Below are 17294 nucleotides of genomic sequence, written 5' to 3'. Positions count from 1 at the left end.
TGGGTGTGAGCCTCCACACCTGGCTTGCTCACTCATTCTTTCACCAATTGTGGATGAAGTGCCAGGCACTGGGGTATCATGGTGAGTATGCTCCCTTTGTGAAGACAACACTCAGCCGGGAGATAGACTAAGGAAATCAACTATCTAAAAAGACAGAACTGTTGGTACTGTTAGAGCCAAGAAGGGAATAAACGGGAGACTGACGTAAGAGGCTGGTGGGTGCCAGGGGCCAGCACACATTTCCCTATCTGAGTGCCGAAAGTTGATGCTCAGAATGATCTCAGCCCCTCTACTGTGTCAGGTTTTCTTTCTTAGAACTTAGTCTGGAAACCAAAGCCTTGGTGGCCTCTCAAAGAGGTCTCCTCGTCCAGCCTAGACCCCAGGCCCTCCACCACACATCTCCATTGCTTCTCCAGTCTCCAATGACAGGATGTCCTACATGCCCCTTGCCATATAGCCAGCCAAGATCTCAGCTTCTCAAATACAGAGAGTAGATCCCCTTCTTTCATTGCTGCCAACTGGCACAGAAGGTAATGGGTCTACCCAGGAGAGGGGAGCCTTCAGGTGAGGGCTCTGCCCCCAGGAAAGGGTGCTCAAGCCCTGAGCAGGGCCTCCTGCAGCCTTATTTTTACCATCTTAGCAATGGTCACCAATTAACTGTAAGTGGACCACAGTTACCTGAAAAGCCCTCCAAGTAAAGATGGCCTGTCCAGTGTGAGTGAGCTGTCAGCAACCTCTCCTAGTATTGGGTTCTAGACTGTACAAGGGCCTCCTTTGATGTAGTAGTCCCAGGAGGGGGACATTGCTAGCTCAATTCTTGATAGGACAGAGATTAGGGACTTGTCTAGGACCATTCAGTAGTGAAGAACCAAGGCCAACATAACTCCTGAGCCTGACCTGGCCAAGCAAAGCAATCTGACCACCCTTCACACACACACAGGGAGTCTTTTAAGAACAATTTGAGAAAGGAGGTGGGGAGGGAGGGTGGGCTAAGTATATGAGATTTAAAATATGACAGATTAAAGTTGGAATTCAAAACTTAGGTGGCTGAGATAGGAGGATGCTGTGAGTCTGAGAGCAGCCTGGGTTACAGAGTGAGTTCCAGGCCAGCCTGGGCTAAGAGTGAGACTGCCTTAAAAAACAAACAAACAAACAAACAAAAAAACCAAAAAACAAGAAAATAAAATAAGAATATAAGAATTGCGGTTATAAGATCAGTCCATCATTTAGCAGCTGGGTGACCTTGGGGCTTGAAAAAAACAAATAAACATTTTTTTGAGGGCTGTCTGCCTATCTGGGAAGGGGTTCTATGAACGGCTCTTACTGCATGGGACAGAACACACAGAGAGTTCAGTGACAATAAAGCAAGCCACAGGGTGAGCTCAGGTGGCAGAGGCAAGCTGATCTCTGAAGTTAAGGCCAGCCTGGTCTACACAGTGAATTCTAGGCCAGCTGGGGATATACAATAAGACACTGTCTCAAAACAAAAACCAAACCAAAACAACAACAAAAAAACCCCAAAAGAAACAAGAACAAAGCAGGCCATAGCCAGCTGGCCAGGCCACACCCCTCAGGGCTCCCATTATGAATCTGCAAGGCCCACCTCCTATTTCCTCATTTCCTTCTTTTTTTTCACACACCTTCCCACAACTTCCTTACTGCAGTCACCAGTGTGAATAAGGGGCCCCAAGTAGGCCTAGATAGAATCCAGCCCTCCAATGTCCCCACAGTTAACCTCTTGCCCCCAAAGGGTAGGGGAAGGGGCACCGGCCTGCCTCACCTGCAGGATGGATGTGCGCTGCTCATTTTTATGCACCTTGGAGGCCAATCTGTTGAACTCGAGGGCCATACGGCCCAGGTGGGTGAAGAGCTGGCTGTGGTCAGGCTCCTCAGCACACACGCTCAGGGTGGTCTCCAGGCGCTGCAGATGGAGCATGAGATTGCTGTCCTCTGGGGGTGGGGGCCCCAGCTCCTGTGGGAGCAAGAGGATGATCTTTACCAAGCCAATTCTCCCACTGCTTCCCCATTCCTCATGACTCAGTTTCCCCTGTGGCCTCTGCTTAGCCCAGGGAAATTTTCCAGTTGCACAGGTTCCTTATCTGGAGCTGACTCACAGGGCAGGACCCAGAACTTCCAAGCCACTTACTGGCCTAACAGCACCAGAGCCATCTTCCTCCTACGCTTTGAGTCTTACTGAGTGAGTGCCTGAGGGTAGTCGGTTTACCCTCCCCCAGGCTGGGCACTGTCTCAGCAGTGTGTGGATATCACTTCCCTCCTTCATTGCACAGTCCCTAGCTGTACACACCCCATTTCCTGAGCTTAGAGAGACTCCATTCGGTGGTGGTGGTGAGGGTCTCCCTGGGAGTGGATGAAATACCATCTGACCCTAAGAATCACAGCTACAATATGCCAAAGAACCCCAACATAGTGCAGTATTTTAGGAGAGAGCAGCCCGGGCAGAGCAGTATGGCTCTCTCCACTCTCTCGAGAACATTCCTACTGAAGTCACTACTCTGATTATGCCCACATCAGGCATAACCATTTCCTTCTCGCTGTATCAATCCTGGCCTCCCAACCGTCTGCCCAAGCCCCTGTGCCAGACCCCAGGGTTTTATAGGCCTATTTCTATATATCCTGATTGTCATCTGACCCAAATGCTCACACGCTTCAGCTCCTCCAGACCCCCTCCTCGCAAATACTTCAGAGACACACACAACAGACCTCCTGCAACACTTCAGGGAATCAGAGAGCAGAGCGACAGGGACCTCGGGGTTCAGGCTGGGACAGTGAAGCACAGTGACAGAGAACTTGTTCACAATGACCCAGTCAGTCCGTGGCAGGGCCAGCCCTACAAACGGGGTTTTCTGACTGCAATGCAGGGCTCTGTGACTTGCTATTGAGCTCTGTGGCAACTGGATTGGATGCTTAGCCCACTCCTTGTCAGCACCATGTTTTAAGAAAGGTGGTACCACTCGCTAGCTAATTCTTCATCCCTTCCCCACCACGTCTTCCCACAAAGGACCAAGGCTGCTCTCTGAAGGCTCATAAAGTGCTTCAGAACTTTTAAATTTCTCCAACTAGCCCACAAGCTACCAACAGGAGCTGGTGTACTTCTGACGTGGCACAGGCAAGACAGACTGACTTACACAGGGACTTTTACCTCAAAAGGTAAGTTACTGGCCCATGGTACATGGTGAAACCTTTCTGAACACGGGAATCTTGCCTCCGCAGTGTGTGTGAGTCCTCAGGGACAGAACAGGATGAGAGACATAAGGTCCAAGGAGATAAAACACGGAGGTCCTGTCTCCCATTCAAGCACTGGCTGACAGGACGATTCTTTCAGCATTAAAGGCTAAATGCCCGTCTCTGTTTGTGGGTGAGCAGAAGCACACCAGTCATTCAAGGCCTCATGACTCGAGGCGGTAGAGACCCCAGCATCAGTGAAGGTGAGGGCATGGAGCACTGGCGGATTTAAGACTACGGTCTACAATGGGGCATGCCTATCATCACAAGGACTTGGGGATGAGGCAAGAGGCTTGCACTGAGTTCTGAGCTACAGAGGGAGACCTTCTCTCGCTCTTTCTCTCACACACACAAACAAAACAGAATAAAGCAAATATTAAATAAGAAGGAAGGGAGGGAGGAGGAGGAAGTAGGAATGTAAGGTCTCTGACAAATCTTCCAGATCTGTCACAGTAGCTCTCCAAGAAGTCTGGCATTTTAATAAAGAACAGAAGGACTGCATGGTTGGGACCAAGGCAGTAAGCACTGCACGGCAGGACTGGGGATATGCGCGGCCCCTCTGAAGCTGGAGGAATGTGTGAACCCAACACGTGAACAGAAAGTTTAACCTCCAACCCACCAGCTCCTGGGAGGAGTCAAGAACCTGCACAAAAGGGTAAATTACTCCCTCACCACCACAAGCACCAGGCGGACCCTTTCCACACCCCCAGGCTAAGAGCCTACAGACCCAAAAGGCTGAGTCATCATAACTGATAGAAAGGTGATTGGCCCAGAGGCCAGCAGGGCTGGCAAATGGCCCAGGCTTTCACAACAGTGGGGTACTGTGTGCCCCAAGTCGGGGAAGTTACCAGCAGGGATTTGCATATGAGAACGAGAAGCATCCCAGGCTCTAGCCCCTCTGTGTCCCTCATGTAACTCCAGGGGACCCAAGGGATCTGAGTGGCCCCAGAGCCTGTCATGCAAGGGGCAGGTGACAGAAAGGAAAGCGGAGGACACGCTCAGGGGGCTTGCCTGTGCTCACCATCATGTTCCTAGGAGGGCTGCCAGTGTGGGGTGGAGAATTCTGCTCCTCAGTGGGAACCACTTCAAAGTCAGAAGAGGCGCCCTGTGCAAAAAGGGAGTTAGGGGCGGCCCAAAAGAAATAACCTGCCCCCAATGAAGAGCAGTGAGGGGACAGAGGCCCAAACACTCAGAGTTCCCAGAGACGATCAGTCACACACCATTCACACGAAATCACCCAGGACTCCACACAACTGCCATCACCTACCTGTGATCTGAGGTCAGACCTCTCCCCTCCATGGCCAGTACCTTATCTGTGAAAGGGGTGTGGGGAGAGCTGACCTTGAACCACTATTATTTATTTATTTGCTCACTGGTGTGTGCTTGTGTGGGCAGAGGGGGAGGGCATGTGTGTGTACACGAGTGAGTGTGTTTGTGTGTGTTGAGGCCACAGCACATGTGTGGAGGTCAGAGAACAAGCTTGGGGAGTTGCTTCTTTCTTCCCTGTGGGCTCTGAAGATAGAACTGAGGTTTCTGAGCTTAGACTTGATTGGCAACCACCGCACTGGCTCAAGGATTCTACATTTTAAAATGTTTCATGAGCTTATTCTTCAGAGCCACTCATGGAGTGGCCGGGAGGTTCATATTCTCTTTGGACAGATGAGAAGACCAAGTGCATAGAGTCAGTTAATACACATGGCATGACTCTGCACAAGATGGCAGATCCTGCCAAAGCAACCAATCCATCTCCTAAGCTAAGTGTCTCTAGCTCACCCCTGAGTGACAGCAGCCATTACAGCCACCACTAAGGAAGGTCCAACACTGCCCGTGTGAACCTAGTCCCAGAGGTCTCCAGGAGAGAACCGACCTGAGAACACCCAGGATGGGCCGACAATGCAGAAAGCGTCTCAGGATGCACCCCAAACTGAGGTGGCGGCTAGCCAATCTTTTATTTTTCTAATACCACTGTCCATTCCAAGCAGACTTTACTGGTTGTTCAATCACAATAGGCTGATAGTCCATCAGAACGTGCATTTGGTTCCCTTAAACCTGACCACGGGCTGGGGAGATAGCTCAGTGGGTAGAGCCTTTGCAACACCAGCATGAAGACCTATGCTTGGATTCCCCAGAACCCATGTAAAAAACATGGCTGGGCATCCGTATACTGTAACCTCAGCACTGGATTGGACAGAGACAGGGGGATCACTGGAGCTTGCTGGCCAGCAGACATCTGAAAATGGCAAGCTCTAGGTTCAATGAAGAGACTTACGGGGGTAAGGAAGAGAGAAGTAAAACAGGACACCTGATGGCCTCCTCCTCTGTCCTCACAAGCACACACTCGTGTACACTCCCCTCATGCATACTGTACTTACGTACACACACACACACCCCCAAAACAAAATAAAAAAAAAACCCAAAACCCTCTTGACCTGCAGAGATTATCCAGCTTTTCCTGTCCTGAGATGGTGTAAGACAAATGGCAGAAGCCAGCCCAGTTGGTCACCTAGTCACAGCCACCATGACCCCATCTGTGGTCTCAGCCCTGCTAGAGAAGACCTCCCCCAAACCCATACTCTCCGAGTTCCATATGTGACCTTGGAAAAGGCTCTTTTCTCTTCACCATCTGAAGGCTCCTCAAGGAACTGCCCTAGGACAAGCTAAACTTCTCCACTGAGCCTGCAGGCCATGGTTCCCGAGCCTCCTGGCAGTGTGTGCGTCCCATTGTTGAGCACATTACATAGATAGGAAAATGAGAGAACTTTCTCGTCGGATCAGGGCCTTCCCGGTCATATTAACTTTCACCTCAAAATGGTAAGTTGCCCCCTCCCAGCGCTCTGGACTACCATGAGGTGGGAAGAGCTTCAGGCAGTCAGTCACAACTCCAAACGCAACTTACATTGGATGGAGTCTTAGAGGCTGGTGCTGACTTCTCCATGGAGTTTTCGGTGGTGGTGGTGGCCGTGGTAGCAGTAGCATGTACCTGGACCTGTGCATCCTGTCCTGGAAAATCAAGACTATGACTAAAAAAATCCAGACGGGAAGAAAATTGAACCCAGCCCACAGTGATGGAAGATCTCTCACTGAGTTCTCTCTTGATCTGGAGAAAAGGGAGGTTGTCCCTTTAAGACAAGAAGTCCGGTGAAATGAAGGGCCTGAGTAATGTGGACAAAGTCTGGGCAGATACCCTCTTCCCAACCTTCTTAGGAAAACTCCAAGGTGCCCATGGTTCCCTGTTACCCTAGATCTACCTCAGGGATATGGACAGAATTTTCAGTTAACCAAGTGTTTTTTTTTGGGGGGGGGGGTTTGAGAGAGGCTCATATAGCTTAGGCTGACTTCAAACTTGGTTTCGTATAACTCAGGCTGGCCCTAAACGCAGTATGCAGCTGAGGATGACACTGGACTTCTTATCTTGTCACCAAACCCAGACTCCAGGATTACAGGTGTGCCAGCCACCATGCAGTTTATTCAGACCAGCTGAAGATGGAACGAACTCGGGGCTTCGCACAGGTTAGGTGAACCCTCTACCCACTGAACTACAGCCTCACCCTCTGTGGTGTTCTCATGGCAGCCCTGTATCACTCCTGTTTTAAAAAAAGGAAGCCAGTCACTCTGTTAGCAACTGTAAAACCTGGACTCAAACGCAGCCCTACTATTAGGGGCCCCTGCTGCGGAAGCCTTGTGAACATCTCCCCATTGCACTGGAAGTGGACCTGGTACCAATCAGACACTGAGAATTAACAGCTCACTGGGTCAGTGAGGACTAGAATGCCCCACTGACAACAGTGCCACAGGCTCTGTCACCCCCAGGTTAACAGGCAAGGCCGGATTCTTCTCTGGGCCTCAGGCTTCCTGATTATGAAGCAGAAGTCGTGGGGGAGTGTGTGTGTAGACAATGTCTAGCTCCTGTGCCTGGGGGCTGGGCCTGCCACACAGCAGCTGTGGACTCAATAACCATGCTGATAAAGCCCTAGGGCCGTTTCTTTGCTGCCAGGGACCACTATGATGCATCACGAACAACGGGCATCAGGAGTGCTGAGTCACTAGGGTCATCTGAGGTCCCTTATAGAGCTGACCTTCTATGGGTGCTGTGGCCAAAACATGTGCATGGGAAGATGGTATGTATGAGGAGGGGTAGGCCTTCTGGGGTTCAGGGCCTTGGCAGTCTAGGTTCTGAGAAGGCAGGGGTTCTGAATTTTTTTGGTACCTGTGAGCTCAGCCAGGGGATCAAAAGAGCCCAAGGAAGGCGCAGGGGGTGGCGGTGGCAGTTCACTGTCCTTGACCAGCTCCTCCGCCTTCTGTCGGAGCCTGGATGCTTCCATCTGTGACTCTTCCAGAAGTCCCCCTAGAGACAAGGTGGAAAAGCACACAGATTTACCCAGCCCAGTGCATGGCTCTCCCCATTCCCACACTAGACCTGGCCATGGACTGACTTCATTATCACCATGGCTATATGAGCTATAAGTTCAAGCTTATCCTGCCTCCCTCCCCTAAACAGGCCATCATAAGAACAGTCTGTCTGTGGGGCCTAAAGAAACCTCTTACCTCTGGCCTCCTCTTCCTGTCCACCTCTCCCTCCACATCTGCCTACCCCCCGGCAGAAAGTGAGAGGTTCTTGAGGGACTGCCTGCATTCTAGGCCTCAGTCTCCCTTCTGCAGGTGGAGAAAGGAAAACCTTCCCTACCCCCAACCACCGTTATCCCAAGTGGTTTCTGCCAAGCAGGGAAAAAGCACTTGGAAAGCCAGGGTGCTAGGCCCTCCACACCAACACAAAGAAAGTGACTTCCAGACACAGAGCGAGGAGAGTGAGAGGGAAATGAGTGATGGCTCTGCACCAAGGAGAAGCATGCTGTGCAGTGGTCAGGAGTGGGCAAGGATGGAGGGATGGGCTGGACAGTGGGGGTAGCTTAAGCAGAAGCTGGAGGAACAGAGCCAAGGGCCCTGCTGCACTGAGCTCTGGGCCGGCTCTGCTCCTGGCCTGATGTCCAAGCCTTGGGTTCTGGGGCTGCCCTGGTACACTGGCTCTCCTCATCTCTCACACTTCACTTCTCCAACAGGTCGAGAGCGTTCTGGCTCCAGGTCCACAAACTGGGCCTTGCGCTCCTCTCCTCATGCATGCTTCCCTCTTGGTCCCTCAAGGACACCCTTTGGGGTGGAGAAGTGAGGGCTGGGAACGCTATCACCAGGCTACAGAGTGCACAAAGATGCCAGGGGCTAACACTGGGTCACAGGGACAGCAACGTGATGGGCAGAGGCACCTGTCAGCCTTTGTGAGGGGGCTGGCATTGCAGGCTGCGGGAAGAGGGACAACAGGGGGAGGGCACGGTCTGCTTTACCTAACGTCTTTATCCCTTGTATTTGTCCCTTCAGCCGGGTATTCTCCAACACTAGGCGTTCAAAAGCTGCTGATGCCTCTCCCAGAGGCGTGCTGCCCCCTGGGTCGTAGATCCGGTAGGGTCCTCTCCCTTCCATGAGGGTAAGTCAACCCCTGCTGTGACGGCCACCTGGCTGTAGGGATAATGGCAGACATCAGAGGGCTGGCCAGGCCCTTAGGTCATCTTTTCTGGGGATGATGTTCTAGTCTGCCACAGCTCCAAAAAGGAGTCCCCATGACCCAGAACAGAACACCTCACGTCAGGCTGGCCTGACCCCAGCACGGCAGAGTATAGCAGTCCCCTTTGAGTGTAACTGGAGCAGCATTCGCTTCTTTCAGCAGGTGCACCACACTGTGGCTCATGTGCAGTGGTAGTAAAATTAAGTGTTGGGTGAGACAGAGAATCTGGCAAGGAGTCAGGAGAGGCCTGAGTGCCTGTCAGCTTGGCCCCTCCCAATATCTACCATATACCAGCAATAAACACCCAAAATATACAGCACTCGAGTAAATGGCTTGGTCACAAACTCACCATGGGGGTGGGGGAGCCCCTCTTCCTCTCCTAGAGGGGAAACATACGTCCTAAACAATGATCTCTAAGTTAAGGGAAAGATCCTGGCTAGGTTCTAACACACCGTCAACTTTCTTCTTGGTCTTCAGTCCTGACTACTCTGACCCATTCAGTTTTAAGCAGAAGAATTTCCCATCAGACCACTGGGTAGCACATTTCCTGCTGTAAGCTGTTGTTGTATATCTGCTTTATTTCATTTAAAACTACTCTGTAATTACTGTAGACTCCTGTGGCTTAGCAAAGCAACCTTCACTCATTCATGCCCATTCATTCAAACGACTTCTGGGGTTCAGGTGCCAGGTAGTAGTCTGGGTGCTGGTTACCAGTCTGGGGTACTGGGCAATAATTTCAAAAGTCTTCCATGGGGAATGGGAAACTCAGGATTTAGGGGTACTGAACCACTCTTCTGACCGCCACAGTGTCCACTAAAGACAAGCATGCAGCAGGGTTACTGACAGTGACTTCATCACCATTTGCTAACTGCATGTTTGTCTCTGATGTATTCTGCCAGGGGCCCAGCAATCCTCATTTTATAAAGCGACAACGGAGACCACTGAGCTAACTCCTCAGGCAGAGGGCAAGGTCAGTGTGTGGGCATCAGATGCAGAGCTTTGCCTGGAAGGGTCATAGTTCCTACTCCGGCTAGATACATAAGGTGGGGACCCATAGCTCCCTTAACACAGGCCACCAAATAGTCTCTAGCTCAGTGGTTCTCAACCTTTCTAATGCTATGATTCTTTAATACAGTTCCTCATACGTTAGTGAACCCCAACCATAAAATTGTGTTGCTACTTCATAACTGTAATTTTGCTACTATTATGAATCATAATGTAAATATCTACATTTTCAGATGGTCTTAGGCGACCCCTGAGAAAGGGTCATTCAACACCCCCCCCAGGGTCATGACCCACAGAGAATCCTGCTCTAGCTGTTTCCTTCAGTATATAAGAGCTATCAGCCGTCTTATGCTGGGGATGGAGCAGGGCCTTGTTCACCGGACTCCACTAACAGTCACTCCCACAGCCCCATAAGCATCAGCCCCCTTTACCAGGAGTAGCTGTAGAACACACTGGGCCAGAAGGAAAAAAGAAGCTGGACAAGTACCCCACCCCCACTCCAAGGCTGACAAACACGAGCTGAACACCCACTGTGAGAGGTACCCACTCCCTGCTGGGCCCTGTGAGGCAAAGGACAGCTGCCCACACACCAGCACTGTTAGCTAGGAGGGACTTTTTTAACTTGAAAGGTCAGCACGCACTGTGGAATGGCAAACACTGACGTGCTTTTGAGCAAAAGGAGACAGTGTAGGTGAAGCACTAGGTAGATAGCTGGGCGCTCAGACCACCAGCCCTCAAGAGGGTCCTCCTTTGCTTGCCTATGCTTGTCACCACGTGACTGTACCGGCTGGAGTCAGCACCTGTCCATTAGCCTAACCCCTTCCTGGGCAGAAACAGGCTTAATGTATCTCTGTATTCCTGTCACCAGCACAGTAAGCGGGGGTCATCTGAAAGGGAGGAACAGAGTTCACAAAAAATGGGAAATTGAGGCTGGGGCCACCCTGAGTGGCAAGTAGTTCCAGGTGGCCTGGGTTCCCAGTCTCATTCCCCAGGGTCCACAGTAGACTCGGAGTCACTGTTACGGGGCAGTTTGGTCACTTTCTTCTCTGTGTGGCTTTCTCAGTAGATAGAGGCTCCACATAGGCAGAGTCTGAAGTTCGGAATTTACCCCACCTCCCAAGGGGTCATGCTTAAAACAGCCAGGCAACCCAGTCACCATCACTGGGCATAGTGGCGAGGTGCCAGCCCAACACTTGTAGAATCAAAACTGGAATCACTGCTACTGCCACTGTCTCCCAGAGATGCCCAGACAGGCTAGTATGTGGGGGCTGACAAGTGAGGGGTTCATAGGAAACACAACCAGAGTGGACAGGGAATGACCCCACCACGGCCTTTGGGGAAGACAGAGCTGGGGCAGGGGGCAGGCTCCCTGCAAGGTGGCAGACTGAGGAGAAACCCCAGAAAGGAGTGGCCTGAGAGATGCCAGGAGGAAAGTGGTGAGGGTTGAGTGGCTTCCAGCGAAGCTTTGGCCTAGTGGCTAGGGCACAGCATGGCCACTGATGGTGTACAAGGATCAAGGGACTTCCAAGGACTCTCCAGGATGGGCTCTCCCAATACAACAAAGCTAGTCTCACCCCAGGCAGAAGACACTCATAGGGAACTAACTGCCAGAGACTGAGAAGCTGATCAAGATAGGAGGGTATGGTCCCCAGAGACCAGAGCAGGGGACAGACAGGAAGATCAGAGCCTGCCTTCATGAGATTCTTCCTCTGGGTCCATTCAGGGCCTGGTGCAAGGGGGCCAAGGCCACACAAAGGCCCATTTCCTTGTGGGTCTGGCTGCAGACTATTAACCAGGGCCCAGGATGAGGCTGTACTGACCACCTACACAGATGCCACTATTCAGCAAGGGAACTTCCTGCAAGGGGGACACCAACACCTTTCCCAAATCAGAGACAGACACTGATAAAGAGGCAGCCAACTCAGACCTTCTTAGGTAAGCCCTGGGCTGGTGAGTGGCTCCCCATGACACCCCCTGAAATAAATCTGGGGCTTTATGACAGAACTAGAGAGGCCTGGTTTGAGAAAAGAAAAGAGCATGGTGGTGAAGCGAAGCTGTAACGTGAGAAGTTCTGTGACTGAGGAGCAGCTAGGGGTGTACATGGGGCAGCAGAGTGAGCCCCCATTCCTGACCCACTTCTGGAAGAGAGGGTCGGGAGGGGAGAGAGAGATTTAAGTTGAATCTTAAAATTCAGATTCAACTCCTGACTGTCTCAGAGTGCCTGGCTACCACCATGTTCTCATGGCTGAGGAAGTGGGAGCAGGCACCAGGAAGGATGGGCTCCATGACCCCCAAAGTCATGCTAATTTGCAGAGCCACTGACATTTATAACGTTCTAAGTCTCAGGAATTCTTCTTTCACTTGACTGTCCCAACAGTCCTGGGAAGAAGGCAAGATCTTGAGAGACAAGATCACCAAGCTCAGCTTGGGGACTTAAGTCCCACTAATGTCTCTGATTTCTGGTTGTATCAGGGACAGCTATGCCCTACAGCCCTGGAGGCAGAGAAGGCCTCCTGGCACCAAGGGAATGGCTCCAGCACATCACATCATGGTGGCAAAGGTCTATGTCCTAAGCAGAGGCAGAGCTATGAGATATGCCAGCAGATGTGGCCAGAACACAGGGATAAAGGAAACTCAGAAAAACAACAGCCGGTTGTGGTGGCGCATACCAGGAGGATTTGCTGAAGGAGCAGAGGCAGGAGGATCACGGATTGCAAATTCGAGGTCAACTTGGGCTACACATTAAAAAAAAAAAAAAGAAAACAACAACAACCACCCTGCCAGTCCCTTCCTCTGTTGTTCTATGACTTTGGCCTCTTATCCCTTATGCAAGGGGAGGGACGCGGGTGAGACAGACAGAAGTTGCCTGATTAGAAAGCTGAGTGCCGTTCTAATGGTCAAAGGATGAGAGGGACCCAAGTCTGCAGAGCAAGAGCAGGGCAGAGAGCAGAGGAGATGGAGTACTGGATGCATAGATGTAGAGCTGTAGAAGCAGGAAGAAGGTTCCACACAGGACCAGGGAATGTGAAAGAAACAGGCCATGCACTAGCATGGTCTTGTATTATCACACTGCACCCTGGGGCCTCACCTGTCCCGGGCCCAGCTCTGTCCACCCTGCAGCTGTGGAATGTTGGGACAGTCACTTTTCCATTCTGGGCCTCAGCTGCTCTTCTGTAAAACAGGATTAAGAAAATCTACCAGGCTAAGGTGAAGACATTAAATGGAGTGTCTGTACATAGTGGTAGCGGTTCTCCTTTTGACTTTATTTCCCAACCATGATTCACTCAACAAGAAAACATGGTTCAGAATGAAATATCCAATATAACAAGTAGGTGGTTCCCAGCTCAGTATGTAGCCCACTGTAGGTATTCAGCAAAGGGGATCCCACCACTACGCCCAGTTGACCTAAGAACTGTCCCGACACTCCATCCTTGCTTGCTTTTTATTTTTATTTTGTCTGTGTGTGCTTGTGCATACAGGCATGTATGAGTGTGGTGTGAGTGAGGGTACTGTTGTGTGTGAGTGCACCAAAGGGTCCACCTTCTGCGTCCTTCCTCAGGAGCTATCTACTTTTCCTTTTCTGAGGCAGGGTCTCACATAGGGACCTGTAGGTTCGATGACTAGGCTAGGCTGGGCAGCGAAGGAATCCCCAGGGATCTGCCTGTTTCCTCCGCAGCAGCACTGGGAATACAGGTAAGAGCCGCCAAGCCCAGTTTTTTGTTTTGTTTTATTTGTTTGTTTTCAAGACAGGGTTTCTCTGTGTAGTTTTGGAGCTTGTCCTGGAACTCACTCTGTAGACCAGGCTGGCCTCGAACTCACAGAGATCCACCTGCCTCTGCCTCCAGTGCTGGGGTTAAAGGCGTGTGCCACCATCGTGGGTTCTAGGAATTAAACTCAGTCCCTTTTATGTTTTTTTTTAAGATTTATTTATTTATTATGTATACAACATTCTGCCTCCATGTATGCCGGCATGCCAGAGGAGGGTGCCAGATCCCATTACAGTTGATTGTGAGCCACCATGTGGTTGCTGGGAATTGAACTCAGGACCTCTGGAAGAGCAGCCAGGGCTCTTAACCACTGAGCCATATCTCCAGCCCTCCCTTTCATGTTTGTGAAGCAAGCACTTTACTTCCACAAGCCCTGCTACTTATTTACGTACTGTGGTGCTGAGGATGGAACCCATATGCTAAGCAAGCACTCTGTCACTCAACTATATCCTCAGTTGGTCTTAGTATGAACCAGAACCTTACTATGTAGCTAGCCTCAAACTCACAGACCTCCTTGTGCCTTCTCAGTCTTGGGAGATAGCCATGTGTCACCAGACCTGGCTTTTTTCCTTCCTTCCTTTCTTCCTTCCTTTATTTTTTTTTTCTTTTTAACATAGAGTCTCATGTAATCCAGGTCAGCCTTAAACTCCCCCATGTAGCCAACACTGGATTCTTGATTCTCCTGCCTCCCCTTCTCTAGTACTGGATCACAGGCATGTGCCAAAATGTTCGGCTGAACTGGACATTCTCTAAGGTCTGTCCTAGTTCTAACGGTTCAGGATTTACTACTTCCACAGCCCACCCCTTTCTGACCTTAACAGGACTATCATCTGTCCCCAGCTCTAGCCTCTACAGCCTGATTCTAGACTCACCAGTCTGCCCATGAGCTCATTCAGACAGACAGACAGACAGACAGACACACACACACACACACACACACACACACACACACGGAGGGGGAGCAAAGGCCTTGGGCTGATGGCTGTTTGTAGGTCCAGCTACTACAAGACACGCAGGGCTCCAGTCAAACCTGGGGACTGTGCCCTCTAGCACAACACACATCCCTCCCTGGGCTCTCTGATCTCCTTTGCTGAATCACTACAGAGGGAGTCCCTACTGTTCCCTTGATACTTGATTCTCAGCACTTGCCTGACATGGGAGCTGGAATGTCAGCTGGGTTTAAAATGACATACAAGGAGTGCTCAGAAGGGTGAGGTAAGGAAATGAAGCAGCTGGTTCAGCACCGCCATGCAACAGATGCTGGCTGAACCATTACACACACCACCTCTTCCAGAGTAAACACGCTTACCCCTGCTTTCCAGCAAGGAGATCAAGCCACCTGCCTAGACAGCAAGCAGGAGCAGACTCAGAGGGGTTAAGCTATCTGCCTGAGGATACACAGCTTGTTGTGTGTCAACAAACAATCCAGCTTCCAGGGCCCAGGGAGGAAGAGGCAGAACCTACAAGGAAGAACCCAGGTTCTGGCTTCCATCTCTGTCTACCCTGACCTGGAGTCACCTGGGCTCAGCATCTCAGGCTGGAAGGCAGCAGAGGAGATGGGGTTCTGAAAGATCGAATTTGGCACTTGGCACAATGGTGCCTGCACAGCTGCCCACAATTCTACCTCTGATGGCTTTTACATTCTGGGTGCCAATGGAAGAAGAAGATGCCACTTCTCTCAAGTCAGTCTAAGAGGCCTGGAACCTCAGGGCTTGCCTTGTGGCTGATCAGGTCTTGCTCCCGGCATTGTCCCACCACCTGCCAATCCAATATCCTGCAGCAGGCCCTGGAACTGGACACAACACTCAGGTATTGCCTCACAATCAGACACACAGGGACTTTTGCTTCCACAAAAGTACAAACAGAGCCCTGGCAGTCACGTTTCTTACAGTTGAGACATATACATAAAGAAGTATCTGCTATAGTCAGACAGTGAACATCCCCCAAAGCCCCACATGTCACGAAGTTTGATCCTGGGGTGCCTCACTCCCTTTCTGTTTCATGGCTGAGGAGGTGAGTGACCTTGCTGTCCACCCCTCCCCAGGTATTCCCACTGTGCTATGCTGTCTTACTGCAGGCCCAGGGCAATCACAACTGTCCAGAAGCTGTGCCCAAACCACCCAAACTGTGCGGCAAAACAGGCCTGTCCTTAAAGGACGGCTGTGTCCTTTACCAATGCTGTCACCAGCCTGTGTGTCACAGGAGCTGAGAATCAAGCCCTGCTGTAGAGAAGCAAGCTGGGGACCACTTCCCTTGTCCAATGTGCCGGAGCTAGCCCACCTAGTGAACCTCTATCACAGCTTCTAGAGATTTCTGCATCGGACCACACAGGGGCTGGATGGAAAATGGATTGCTGTGTGCTTCATAATAGCAAAAATATCCTGAATGGCCATCAGAAGGGCATTGGCTTAATAAACTAAGGTGTAGTTGATATGCAGAATACTATATAGGAATCAAATCCATGGGGTTCGCTGCTTTGTGAAGATACAGAAAAACGCCCATAAAATAAAAATCAGCCAGGCGGTGGTGGCATACGCCTTTAATCCCAGCACTCAGGAAGCAGAGGCAGGCGGATATCTGTGAGTTCGAAGCCAGCCTGGTTTACAAGATCTAGTTCCGGGCAGGCTCCAAAGCTAAAGAGAAACCCTGTCTTGAAAAACTAAAAAATAAAATAAAAATAAAAAGTCAAGCGTAGATTATGTGTGAACAAGATTTCCACAGCACATACCCTAAATGTGCACCAAAAAAGAAGAAAAAGGGCTAGAAGGATACCTGCTGAGCACTGCTGACAACCCTAAGAAAGGCCCCGGCGGAGGGCTGCTGTCTTCTGAAGTCTTTCCTTAATTTTTTTGCAGAGGAAATCTACAAATGCAACTGGTGGGGAGGGGAGGAGACAACTTTTACCATAGGCAGGGGTTGTCCATCTTTCCTTTCTCAGCTCTCTGAGTCAGGGTCTATGTAGCCCAGCCCAGCCTCTATAATTGTTGTGTAGCCAACGATGACCTTGAGCCCCGATTCTTCAGCCTCCACTTCTCAGCTGCAGGTACCCACAGAGGTCAAAAGGGGGAAGAGAAAATCCAGATTGAATAAGCACGAGAAAGGGCCTTGGGTGTCCACCTCCAGCACAATCCCTGCTCTGCTCTCAGAGAGCCAAGTCCAGAGGGCAGGGCCTAACCCAAGACCAGATCTCAAGGAAGAAAGTGGAGCCTAAATCACAGCATCCCATCACAGCCCTGGGCTGCGCTTCTGTTACCAGTAAGCCCAAAGGGCTGAGTCAGCAGCCCCGCTACCAGGCCCACTGTCCTTCATACCTTCCCTCAGGTCGGACCTAGAACTGGCAAGGGGTGTCACTGAGTCAGGGTGACCTCAACCATCAGCTGAGAGGCCAACCTTAGGACAAGAGGGATGGCATCTGGAGTAGCCTGTCTCTCGGCACCCAAATACCACAGCTGACTTATGCAACTCTGTAACTCCCCTCTCAGAGGAAGATGCCAGTTTTTGTGAACGCTCCTTATACCAAATATGGTGGGAAGAGAATTTTGACTCCGGCCTCTATCTGCTGCCTCCCCAGGGCCTGTTGTTCTGTTTTCCCTGCGGAAAATGCTGTGTGAACCAAGTGGGAAGCACAGAGTTGTCTGCAAACCTTAATGTGAAACCCAAACAGGAGTCACAGTGGCTATGAAAGGGACAGAGAAAGGAAAGCTAAAGCAGATGCTCATCTCAAA

General features: G+C 50.9%; 1 protein-coding gene across 14 annotated transcripts in view; it reads right to left on the bottom strand.

Annotated features, from left to right (window-relative positions):
- Window positions 1-17294, bottom strand: part of Tnip1 (TNFAIP3 interacting protein 1) — a 50793-nt gene that overhangs the window by 21082 nt on the left and 12417 nt on the right. For 8 of the 14 annotated variants that reach the window (XM_048437710.3, XM_048437709.3, XM_048437713.3 and 5 more), the window contains exons 2-6: window positions 8580-8751; window positions 7451-7588; window positions 6140-6243; window positions 4265-4348; window positions 1781-1972 (exon numbers count right to left, since the gene is read on the bottom strand). In XM_048437710.3, the coding sequence (XP_048293667.3) occupies window positions 1781-1972; window positions 4265-4348; window positions 6140-6243; window positions 7451-7588; window positions 8580-8715 (654 nt within the window). In that variant the 5' untranslated portion in view covers window positions 8716-8751. Of the gene's footprint in view, window positions 1-1780; window positions 1973-4264; window positions 4349-6139; window positions 6244-7450; window positions 7589-8579; window positions 8752-12890; window positions 12974-17294 lie in introns of all 14 variants that reach the window. The other 6 variants (XM_048437716.3, XM_048437719.3, XM_048437715.3 and 3 more) reach the window with 4 other exon arrangements.

Source organism: Myodes glareolus, chromosome 9, assembly GCF_982192425.1.
Source record: "Myodes glareolus chromosome 9, mMyoGla1.1, whole genome shotgun sequence".
In the NCBI taxonomy this organism is placed as follows: Eukaryota; Metazoa; Chordata; class Mammalia; order Rodentia; family Cricetidae; genus Myodes; species Myodes glareolus.
This window is presented reverse-complemented; position numbering and strand designations above follow the sequence as displayed.